Source organism: Sesamum indicum, linkage group LG9, assembly GCF_026168435.1.
Source record: "Sesamum indicum cultivar Baizhima isolate 11 linkage group LG9, ASM2616843v1, whole genome shotgun sequence".
NCBI lineage: Eukaryota > Viridiplantae > Streptophyta > Magnoliopsida > Lamiales > Pedaliaceae > Sesamum > Sesamum indicum.
Window position 1 is genome coordinate 8882771 of NC_142665.1, and position 12941 is coordinate 8895711.

The window sequence follows — 12941 nt, forward strand, 5'->3', positions numbered from 1 at the left end:
ATTATATCAAATTTTAGGGGAGTTCGCCGTAATTTACTCTAAAAAAATTGCAAATGGGATAAAATGGAAATGGACAAATAACGAGGGTGTCTGGCTCTGGTTATTTAAAACAGGTAAATTACAACGAGCTATCATTTTGCAAAATACAAACATCGTCTCATGAATTATTATCAATACCTTCTAATTTTAACGGCCGTCTAACAACTAACCCATTCTGTTAGTAAATTACATTAAGAAAGATATTCTATATATTAAAATTAAAAAAAGTAGAAAAATAGCATATCTTGATATTGTTTATATATATCACAATCTATACCAATTACTAATATTAAATTCAATTTATTATCATATTTAAGTTGTTCAAAAATATTTGGACAAAATAAGATTGTAGAGTTTACGAGATGTTAATCATCGTAATTTTGTAATTAAATATGAAAAAAAAGCCGCAGAAGATCGTTAAAATTTTAAAAATAAATCGGGAATTTCATGCTTTCTTTTAATGAGTTTTATAAGTCCATGACATTTTATTTTTTAATCTTATAAGCTCATTCTATGAATATCTTATAAGTTTTTAAATATTTTATAAAATATTTTGCAATAGCTTATAAATTCTCCCAAATACCCTCTTGAAGTTTCAGAATTAAAACGTTGTTGGAACTGCAGTAATTTAGATGTACGTCTATTTTCATACCAATTTCGTATTTATTTTTTATTGAAAAAATATATTTTTAGTCCCCCAGGATATGAAGGGTCAACATTTTTAGTCCTTACTTTACGAAAATTTTAAAATGGTCTTTAAATTGAGAAAACTTAACACATTTGATCCTCTATTTTACAGAATTTTCAAAATGATCCTATAATTGAGAAAACTCAAAAAATTTAATCTCCGCTTTGCGGAATTATAGAACTAAATATGTTGAATTTTCTCAATCTTGGGACTATTTTGATAATTTCATAAAATTAAATATGTCGAGTTTTCTCAATATTTAAGACTATTTTAAAAATCGTAAAATAGAGGAGTAAAAGTGTTGAACATGCTATCTTATAGGACTAACAATACAATTTTGTAATTTTTTACTTACGAAAGTCTTATTTAATTTGTTATTTTTTTATATTTTTAATCAATTTTGATATTTGAATGTATGTAATGAATTTTATTTATAAAAACAAGATGCACGAAAAAAAATATTTAGTTCTTTCACTATTATTTGGTAATTTTTTAAGATTAGAAAAATACAAAATTTGCTATAAATGATCTAAAATAACAAAAGAAATTTGAAATAGTTTATATATATACTAATGTAAATATAATATAAGTATATAATTTTTTTTAATTGCATCGATAATATTTTTTAAATTATTTTTTTATTTTTTAAATATTTTATTTTTATTTTAAAGTATACAAGATTATTTATATATAAAAATAAAAATAACGTGTTAAAACGATTAATTAAAAAAAGAAAAAGAAAAGCAAGTCCAAGCCGAAGCCATGAGAGCCAAGCAGCCGCCGTCATAGAAACCTGTCGGTGCCCCCCCACCCGCCCTTGTCTCTCTCTCACACTTCACGCAGCTTCACTCTCTCTCTCTCTCACAGACACACACACATTATTACATACACATTACATTCACTTGCACTCTCTCTCTCTCAAAGCGTTTTATCTTCCTCGCTTGTCAGCTACGATACTCTCAATTTGCGTTTTCACAGAGAGAGAGAGAGAGAGAGAGGCTGTACTCTTTCTCGAGGAAGGAGAGAGAGAAAGCACACTGTGACAGCAGCTCCTTCATGCCATTCTCTTCCCTCTTCTCTCTTTCTCTCTCTACATTACTTACAGACCACCAAAATTTTCAAGCTGAATGAAACAATTCTTGATGTCCTCTCCCTGAATCTAAGAAAAGGTTTCCCCTATCTTGCTAGATCTTACTATTTCTTAAAGCATTCACACTGGTTCTTACAGGCTGTATGCATTTGGATCCTGCTGTTGAGCATATTCATGAGCGTCGGTGCACTAAATTTGAGTGGGCTGCATTCATTTTTTGCGTGAAAGTTGTCAACTTTTCCATCTGGGAACACTTGATCTAGTGATCTCTAGGATGCATTTCGGTGGGATTTTAAAAGGGTTTGATTTTTCTTTTTGATTGGATTTGGAATTTAGTTTTTGAGTTTCCAATTCTAATTAGGATGCTAGAGTTCAGTTGAATTTGGCTTCTTGTTTTAGTCAGATACTCATAATTGAGTGCGACTTACTAGATATTTTCCAATTAAATGTTCATTTGTAAACATGGGCCAGAAGATTTTTGTGGAGCGCTTCAATTGAGTTTAGATTCTTCACATTTTTTGAAGTTTGGATTTGATTTGTTCCTAAAAAGTTTGCTTTTTTATATCTTCAAACTGAAGATTTATATGGGTAGTGTGATTTAGTCAATTGGACTTGCCTTCGTACTGTGGTTGACTTGTCATTTCAACAGGACGCTGCTGTTAGCTTTTGCCTGTGTCGGATCTGAAGAGAAAACCTTTGAATTACAGCAAAGCTGGCGGCAACACTGGGTTGGAGGGTTGCTTCTGCCAATGGCAGTACCATTCCCCCCAATGACTTGGTAAATATAGTGTGACTAGAAGTTCTCCGTCTTATGAGTTCTTGTTTGAATCTGCTGAAACTTTCAGGATCTGAAATTGGAATGAGTTTTGGGACGTTGTGGTTGGATCATATGCACTACTCATAGGGAGTGTTGCACGTGTGGTTCGATTGTTCCTTGCCTGTGATTATTTCTTCTTATATATGTTATGTAGGTGAGAAAAAAATTGGAAAATGAATGATGGGTCATGCTAAAGAAGGATATACATTCGCATTCTTTCATAATATTATTTTCATGAAGTCTCTGAAAATGGAGATCCTTAAATTTCTCATTCTTTATTCTTGAAAGCATATTCTTGAAAAACCAAGATTGTCGTATTGGTTAGTTGCAGAATTTAATATGTGTTCTGTACTTAGAGTCACCTCATATGTCTTTTCTTAGAAATCAGAAGAAAATCCTGTGGGGCATGTGAACTATCTTCAACATTAATAGCTTGTGTGTTTTCCATTACTATTATTGCTTTCTTCTGAGGGGAAGCTTTACATTCTTTGTTAGATTGCATATAGCCCAATTAACATATTGTATTATACCCTAAATTGGATTGGTTATGTTCTTATATTTCGTTTCACTGTGTTTACCTCTCTAAACTTCTCTTTCAAAATTTTATGCTGTTCTTTTCTCCTGTAGGAAAGAAACGGGGAAGCTAGATCTCATGACCCAGAGCCTCCAACACCCCATGCACTCATGAAATTGAGTTCAAGGTCGGTCAAACAGTAGCTTTGTTTTGCATTATGCCCAGAATTTAGTATATAACAAATGATAGTGTAGATGGCATGATAAACTTATCGTCTAGATTTCATGGAATTATGTAAGTTCGATGTGCGTTGAATTGAAAATATTTGCTAAGCATTGATCTTGTCAATGATGCATCTTCGTGAAGGTATATTATCTTGCATATATATAATGGATGTTTAGGTCCAAGATGAACTCATCAGACGTTTATGCAAACTGATGACATCTAGTGATTAAAGTTCATTTGTTTTATTATTTCTTTGGAAAAGACAATCAATAGCCTTTCTCTCATTATATCCTTCTCATCAACAAATACACTTGAACTTTGGAAAATGCTTTTACTCCTTAACTGGGATTCTTCTCGCAAAACCTAACAACAATAAAATACATGGGAGTTCCATAAGTGGATAGAACTAAATGGAAATTACCCAAAACTCTGCTACTTTGTAATTTCTCTGAGGCTTTTCCCTTCGACATTCTAGAAATTGTGTAGCATGTCAAGATCCAACTTCTATTTTCCCTCGGACGAGCATTAATTTTTTAGGTGCCTCCAACTTAAACTGCATAGGTAGGCATCAGATATTATTTTACCTTGGGGACAAATGCTAATTTCAGTTAGATCTAACCTACAAAAAACAGTACATTATGCACTTATTTACTTTTCTGCCTGACATCATTACAAGGTTTATATCAGTTTATTATAGATAATAGTCATAGTGTCTCTTTTATCTCCAGGGATAGGAGTAGCATGGAGGACCCTGATGGGACATTAGCAAGTGTTGCTCAATGCATTGAGCAATTGCGACAGAGTTCCTCATCATCACAAGAAAAAGAGAATTCCTTGAGGCAATTACTTGAGCTAATTAATACGCGAGAAAATGCTTTTGGTGCAGTTGGATCACATTCCCAAGCAGTTCCAGTACTTGTGTCTCTTCTTCGGTCTGGATCCTTTGGGATAAAGATACAGGCTGCTACTGTTTTAGGTTCTCTATGCAAAGAGAATGAATTGCGGGTCAAAGTATTACTTGGAGGTTGCATTCCCCCATTGCTTGGTCTTCTCAAGTCAAACTCAGCAGAAGGCCAAATTGCTGCAGCAAAAACCATTTATGCGGTGTCTCAAGGTGGTGCTAAAGATCATGTTGGCTCAAAAATTTTTTCAACAGAAGGAGTTGTTCCTGTATTGTGGGAACAATTAGAGAAGGGACTTAAGGCTGGAAATGTGGTTGATGACTTACTGACGGGAGCTTTGCGGAATCTCTCTAGCAGCACTGAGGGATTTTGGCCCGCAACAATTCAAGCTGGAGGAGTTGATATACTAGTCAAGTTGCTAATAACAGGCCAATCAAGTACTCAGGCGAATGTATGCTTTCTCTTGGCATGCATGATGATGGAGGATGCCTCTGTTTGTTCTAAGATCTTGGCTGCAGAAGCTACTAAACTACTCCTTAAACTACTTGGACCTGGCAATGAAGCTTCTGTTAGAGCAGAAGCTGCAGGTGCTCTTAAATCTCTTTCCGCACAGTGCAAAGAAGCAAGGCGGGAGATTGCTAATGCCAATGGTATTCCTGTTCTGATAAACGCTACAATAGCTCCTTCAAAAGAGTTCATGCAGGGTGAGTTTGCCCAAGCTTTGCAAGAGAATGCGATGTGTGCTCTTGCAAACATATCTGGTGGCTTGTCATATGTCATCTCTAGTCTTGGTCAAAGCCTTGAATCGTGTACCTCTCCTGCACAAGTAGCTGACACATTAGGAGCATTAGCTTCCGCTCTGATGATATATGACAGTAAAGCAGAATATGCAAGAGCATCCGATCCCACGGAGGTAGAGAATACGTTGGTACAGCAGTTCAAACCTCGAGTACCGTTTCTGGTCCAGGAGCGTACTATAGAAGCCCTTGCCAGTCTGTATGGGAATGGAATACTAGCAAGCAAGCTTGCAGATTCTGATGCAAAAAGACTGCTTGTTGGTTTGATAACGATGGCAACCAATGAAGTTCAGGAAGAGTTAATAAGATCCCTTCTTGTTCTCTGCAACAATCAAGGTACTTTGTGGCAGGCCCTCCAAGGTCGTGAGGGGATTCAGCTTTTGATATCTCTTCTTGGTCTTTCGTCGGAGCAGCAGCAAGAGTGTGCTGTTGCATTACTTTGCCTCCTATCACATGAAAATGATGAAAGTAAGTGGGCAATTACTGCTGCTGGTGGCATTCCTCCACTTGTTCAAATTCTCGAAACTGGGTCAGCAAAAGCTAAAGAAGATTCTGCAACGATCCTTGGAAATCTCTGTAATCATAGTGAGGATATACGTGCCTGTGTTGAAAGTGCTGATGCTGTCCCAGCTTTACTCTGGCTGCTGAAGAATGGGAGCCCCAATGGAAAGGAAATTGCTGCGAAGACATTGAATCATTTGATTCACAAGTCTGATACAGCAACCATCAGCCAACTAACTGCATTATTGGTCAGTGATTTGCCTGAATCCAAAGTTTATGTCTTAGATGCATTAAAAAGTTTGCTCTGTGTGGCCCCTTTAAGTGATATGGTACGTGAAGGTAGTGCAGCAAATGATGCAATTGAGACAATGATAAAAATATTAAGCTCTACTAAGGAAGAGACTCAGGCAAAGTCTGCACTGGCTCTTGCTGGAATTTTTGATCTCAGAAAGGACTTGCGTGAAACTAACATTGCTGTTAAGACTCTTTGGTCAGTCCTGAAGCTACTAAATGTTGGATCTGAAAATATCTTGGTGGAAGCTTCTCGGTGCCTTGCTGCTATCTTTCTCTCAGTTAAAGAGAACCGTGATGTTGCTACTGTTGCCAGAGATGCTTTGCCTTTGTTGGTGGTGCTTGCTAACTCTTCAGTATTGCAGGTGGCAGAGCAAGCAGTTTGTGCTTTAGCCAATCTCCTTTTAGATAGTGAAGCTTCAGGAAAAGCTATCACGGAAGAAATTATTTTACCTGCCACAAGAGTTTTGCGTGAAGGCTCAAATGTTGGAAAGACACATGCCGCAGCAGCAATTGCCCGGCTTCTCCATTCTCGCAAAATTGATTCTGCTTTAACTGATTGTGTAAATCGTACTGGAACTGTACTTGCTATAGTTTCTTTCCTGGAAGCTGCTGATGGATCTGTTGCTACATCAGAGGCACTAGATGCACTGGCTCTCCTCTCGAGTTCTGTTGAAGATATAGGACACGTAAAACCTGCTTGGACGGTTCTTGCTGAATATCCAAGTAGCATTACCCCAATAGTTTCATGTATTGCTGATGCCACACCACTGTTGCAGGATAAGGCTATAGAAATCTTATCACGTCTCTCCCGCGCTCAACCCCTAATTCTTGGAAACACAGTTGCCTGTGCCACTGGATGCATTTCATCTATTGCACAAAGGGTAATCAGCTCCTCAAATATAAGGGTTAAAATTGGAGGAACCGCACTTCTTGTTTGTGCTGCAAAAGTTGATCATCAAAGAGCAGTTGAAGATTTAAATGGATCTAACTTGTGTGCTTCACTCATCCATTCTCTTGTTGGAATGTTGACTTCTGCAGAGTCTTCTCAAGTTGGCGATCAGGGTAACAAGGATGTCATAAGCATCTCCCGGATAACTGAAGAAGAAGCAAGTGAACATGACTTGGAGAGAAGTACATCAGTCATCAGTGGTGCCAATATAGCTATATGGCTTCTTTCTGTCCTTGCTAGTCGTGATGATAAAAGTAAACTCGAGATCATGGAGGCTGGTTCAATTGAAGTTCTTACTGACAAGATTTCTCAGTCCTTTTCACAGTTTACACTGGTACTTGGTTTGCTTGTTTATTTGCTTTAGTTGCAATCTCACATCTGATCCTTGGTGCATAAACCTATGAAAAAAGTTCTGAAATTGCAAGAAGAGTATCCGTACCATTTTTTCTAATCTTTGTATTTGCTCATGATACCAGTCTAGATACTCATTTACGAAATTTGCTGGCTTGTTCTTGATGAATTTTGCTGAAACTTTCTTGCAGGCTGATTATAAAGAAGATAGCAGCATATGGATTTGTGCCTTGTTGTTAGCAATCTTATTACAAGATAGAGATATCATACGTGCACCTGCAACTATGAAAGCAATTCCTGTACTGGCTAGTTTGTTGAGGTCAGAGGAGGGAGCAAACAGATATTTTGCTGCCCAAGCCGTGGCCAGTCTTGTCTGTAATGGTAGCAGAGGAACTCTTCTGTCTGTGGCAAATTCAGGGGCAGCAGCAGGGCTGATTTCCTTGCTTGGCTGTGCTGATGATGACATACATGACCTTCTAGAATTGGCTGAGGAGTTTTCTTTGGTTCAATATCCTGATCAAGTAGCCCTTGAGAGATTATTTAGGGTTGATGACATCAGACTTGGTGCAACTTCGAGGAAAGCTATACCAGCTCTTGTTGATTTGCTTAAACCTATTCCAGATCGCCCTGGTGCGCCTTTTCTTGCTCTGGGACTTTTAATCCAGCTTGCTACAGATTGCCCTTCTAATCAAATCGTTATGGTAGAGTCAGGGGCCCTGGAAGGGTTGACAAAGTATCTTTCTCTTAGCCCCCAGGATGCGTATGAAGAAGCTGCTACGGACTTACTAGGCATTCTGTTTAGTACAGCTGAGATAAGGAGACATGAGTCTGCATTTGGTGCTGTCACTCAACTTGTAGCCGTTTTGCGTTTAGGTGGAAGAGCGGCAAGATATAGTGCTGCTAAAGCCTTGGAAAACTTATTTTCTGCTGATCATGTAAGGAATGCTGATTCTGCCAGGCAAGCTGTTCAACCTTTGGTGGAAATTCTAAATACAGGTTTGGAGAAGGAGCAACATGCTGCTATTGCTGCATTGGTTAGATTGCTGAATGAGAACCCATCACGGGCCCTTGCAGTTGCTGATGTTGAGATGAATGCCGTTGACGTGCTATGCAGGATTCTCTCATCGAATTACTCAATGGAGCTGAAGGGGGATGCTGCTGAGTTGTGCTGTGTACTTTTTGGCAACACGAGAATAAGATCTACTCTAGCAGCGGCCCGCTGTGTTGAGCCTTTAGTTTCTCTGCTTGTTACCGAGTATAGTCCAGCACACCATTCCGTTGTCCGTGCATTAGATAAACTCCTAGATGATGAACAGCTGGCAGAACTTGTTGCTGCACATGGTGCTGTCATCCCTCTTGTGGGTCTTCTCTATGGTCGGAATTATTTGCTCCAAGAAGCTATATCGAGAGCTCTCGTTAAGTTGGGTAAAGACAGGCCTGCCTGTAAGATGGAAATGGTGAAAGCTGGAGTGATTGAAAGCGTGCTTGATATACTTCATGAAGCACCAGATTTCCTTTGTGCTGCTTTTGCTGAGTTGCTCAGAATACTAACAAACAATGCAACCATTGCGAAAGGTCCATCAGCAGCAAAAGTGGTTGAGCCTCTGTTCCTGTTACTGACGAGACCGGAGTTCGGGCCTGATGGACAACATAGTGCATTGCAGGTTCTTGTGAATATTTTAGAGCATCCACAGTGTCGCTCTGATTATACCCTCACATCTCGGCAAGCCATAGAACCCCTTTTATCCTTGCTCGACTCTCCTGCTTCAGCAGTGCAACAGTTGGCGGCTGAGCTTCTGTCCCACCTGCTTTTGGAGGAGCATCTTCAGAGAGATTCCCTGATACAGCAAGTGATTGGTCCACTAGTACGCATCCTTGGTTCCGGCATTCCTATTTTACAACAGAGAGCTGTCAGGGCTCTTGTAAGTGTGGCGGTAACTTGGCCAAATGAAATAGCAAAAGAGGGTGGTGTAAGTGAGCTGTCCAAAGTCATACTTCAAGCTGATCCATTACTCCCTCACGCCTTGTGGGAGTCTGCCGCATCTGTGTTATCTAGTATTTTGCAGTTTAGTTCTGAGTTCTATTTGGAAGTCCCTGTTGCGGTGTTGGTTAGGTTGCTTCGTTCAGGAACAGAGGCCACAGTTATTGGTGCACTAAATGCTCTTCTGGTGTTGGAGAGTGATGACTCTACCAGTGCTGAAGCAATGGCTGAAAGTGGGGCAATTGAGGCTCTTCTAGACCTTCTTAGAAGTCATCAATGCGAGGAAACAGCTGCCAGACTACTTGAGGTGTTGCTGAACAATGTCAAGATCAGGGAATCTAAAGCTACCAAATCTGCTATTGTACCATTGTCTCAATACCTTTTGGACCCGCAAACACAAGGTCAGCAGGCAAGGCTACTGGCAACCCTTGCTCTTGGTGACCTATTCCAGAATGAGGCACTTGCTCGAACAGCAGATGCTGTTTCAGCCTGTCGGGCATTAGTGAATCTGCTTGAGGATCAACCCACAGAAGAAATGAAAGTAGTAGCTATATGTGCTTTACAAAACCTTGTGATGTACAGCCGGTCAAATAAAAGGGCTGTTGCTGAAGCTGGTGGTGTTCAGGTTGTGCTCGATCTGATTGGTTCCAGTGACCCTGAAACATCAATACAGGCAGCAATGTTCATTAAACTTCTTTTCTCTAACAATACCATTCAAGAATATGCTTCAAGTGAAACTGTGAGAGCTATAACAGGTAAATCTCATGTCCTAGTCATGTGGTGCTCACATAAGTTTTTATATGTTAATACAATGATAATATTTAAAAATGCTAGACATTTTGCTTGTTACTTGTCAACTTGTATTATTACCCGACAGTGTCATTCTTCGTTCTGGTTCTGAATGATGATACTAATTTTCATTGGTTTAATCTATTCTCAATATCTAGTGCACTTAGATATTTTGTACAAATTGTTGATGCTCAACAATCTGATTAATATTCTGTTTCTTTGTAGCTGCAATTGAAAAAGACTTGTGGGCTACTGGCACAGTAAATGAGGAGTATCTGAAGGCTTTGAATGCACTATTTGGCAACTTCCCCCGTCTTAGAGCCACGGAACCTGCGACTCTAAGTATTCCTCATCTGGTCACCTCTCTTAAGACTGGCTCAGAGGCAACTCAAGAAGCTGCCTTGGATGCTCTATTTCTTCTCAGGCAAGCTTGGTCTGCATGTCCAGCTGAAGTTTCTCGAGCGCAATCTATTGCTGCTGCAGATGCAATACCCCTTCTACAATACTTGATCCAATCAGGGCCTCCACGGTTTCAGGAGAAAGCAGAATTTTTACTGCAGTGTTTGCCTGGGACACTAGTGGTGATAATCAAGCGGGGAAACAATATGAGGCAATCTGTTGGGAACCCGAGCGTATACTGCAAGCTAACCCTTGGAAATACTCCTCCTCGGCAAACCAAGGTATGGACTTATGCTCATTTCTAGACTTGTTTGTTTCGACCCCGCTGTTTGCTTGAATTTGAACCACCTATCCTCTAAATCTTTGCAAATCTAATGGTAACCTTAAGAGGCTTAAATCGTTGAGCATGTATCTAAAGGACACTGTTGAACTCCTCCTTCGGCTCACATACATGTTCGCATATTCGTTTACTCCAACCAATGATGTTTGGATTTCTGTGATACGAGTCAATACATCATTTTCTACTCTGTTCGTCCTCTCATAGCTGCACAAATGCCTATGTTTCTCTTCAAATTCATGCATCTTCAGATTCTTCACTATTGTATTTGCCTTTTTGAGTTCTACGCAGCATTGTGGAGCTTGATTTTCTCCATGAGATATAGTTGCTTTCAGTACAAACTGCACCTTGTCAAAACCAAATTAAAAAGAAAAATATTGAAGGAATTATGACATGGTTTAATTATGTAAGCTTGCGGACAGAAAACCAAATTCCAAATTTTAGCTTGTCTGTAACATGATTTAATCATGTACTGTTTCTTAGTGAAGTTACAAATTCTGCTATTATTTCAATACTGGATTCAAGTGTCCTGCTGCTGTTAATGAAGCATTGTAAATGTTCTTCCTCTTAGGTTGTATCAACCGGTCCTAATCCAGAGTGGGACGAGAGCTTTGCATGGTCCTTTGAAAGTCCACCCAAAGGCCAAAAGCTTCACATTTCATGCAAGAACAAGAGCAAAATGGGGAAGGTAAACCATCGGAATCAGCATGATTCAGATAAAAAAATTTTGTTTCCTGTCAAAGTTTTCGTACACTTCCTAATATCTTCCTTGCTTTAACGGCAGAGCTCATTCGGAAAGGTAACCATCCAAATCGACCGTGTAGTTATGTTAGGTGCAGTGGCGGGCGAGTACACGCTGCTGCCTGAAAGCAAAAGTGGGCCTTCAAGGAACCTGGAAATAGAGTTCCAGTGGTCTAACAAGTAGCAGCACAACTAAGGAATTGTTGGCAAATCTGCAGCAAAGTAAATTTCATACGCGATTCACAGAGTTTTGGTCTATTTGTTTTCCCCGTTATACTTATCGTGCTAGTGTATATATAGTTTTGGCAATCTTGTTAGCAGTTCTTCCAGTCGTGAAACGGCGTTTTCTTGATGTATTCTTTTGTAATCTGAGTCATTTTCCTTTTGAAACCCATATGGACTGATTATGGTTAGCTTCTTTCTAATTTTTCTTTTGTAACTATATTTGTGCTATTTTTGAAAAGTTGAGCAAGAAATGATTTGTGATTCTGGAAGAGATGTGTTACATGGGTCATTTTTTTTGAGGATCTTTTATGGGTTATTCTATCAACTTATAGCATGGCCCGGATGAGGTTTGACTTAATCGAACTAATTATGTGATAATAAGTGTATAGTTTATAATAAGTGATTAATTATATGATAAGTGCAATATCGTTAGCAACGTGATTGGTTATATCAGTAAATTTGGTGAATCTTTATATATATATATATGGAAGTTTTAAACAATGAGGAAATCAGATAAAAACAAGTTGATTACAGGAAAGAAATGAATCGTTGGACCGTGTAGCCTGTTACAATATTCCAGGCATCACATTTCCAACTCCGTCCTGGAGGTGGGGGATGCCGGGAGGTGGCCCTCTACCCGGTGGTGACGAGTAAAATCATAATTTTATAGGTATTTTAATATAAATACTTAATGAGTAGCCATTTGTTGTAATTTACTCGAAATATCAGGATGAAAAATTGTTTTTTTATAGGTCGGAGAATTTTTTAAAACATATAAATCTTGTGTTTTGTAATTATCTTACTTTTATATTTTTTGGCATATGTTCATTTATTATAAATTGAAAAATAGTGTGAAAAGGGGAAGATAGTTAATTTGTTATACGATTATTAATTTTAAAAACTATTTATTAAATAACAATTAATTTTAAGGATATTTGTTATGATAAATTTAAAAGAGAGCCCGTTATAATTTATCGTAAATATATATATATATTGGTAGGTTTCTAGCAAAGGTTATGGTCAAAGCAAAATTGTTATAGGACATCTCCTAGTCCTAGGTTATAATACTTGGTTTGTGGAGCTGGACAATTAATATTATGAAGTATTGGCATTTATTTTTAAATAATCATTTATTATTCAATAAATTCAACAAAAATAATTCCGAGGTTTGATATTTATATTTTCAAGTTAACATTATTGCAAATTACATGATAACAAAATACTACTTAAAATTTTAGGTAGATTACAACGGTTATTAATTTGACATAAATATAAGTACTTTTTTGTTATTTGAAAAATTAT

The 12941-nt window shown here is 38.2% G+C and overlaps 1 protein-coding gene across 1 annotated transcript; it reads left to right on the forward strand.

Annotated features, from left to right (window-relative positions):
* The first annotated feature begins 1602 nt into the window (after window positions 1-1602).
* On the forward strand, window positions 1603-11908 carry CSI1 (binding protein). The gene is made up of 8 exons (XM_088884649.1): window positions 1603-1896; window positions 2467-2595; window positions 3262-3335; window positions 4102-7150; window positions 7359-9903; window positions 10163-10617; window positions 11245-11361; window positions 11458-11908. The coding sequence occupies exons 3-8, from the start codon at window positions 3319-3321 to the stop codon at window positions 11596-11598; spliced, it is 6324 nt and encodes a 2107-aa protein (XP_088740775.1). The 5' UTR covers window positions 1603-1896; window positions 2467-2595; window positions 3262-3318; the 3' UTR covers window positions 11599-11908.
* The last annotated feature ends 1033 nt before the right edge of the window (window positions 11909-12941 follow it).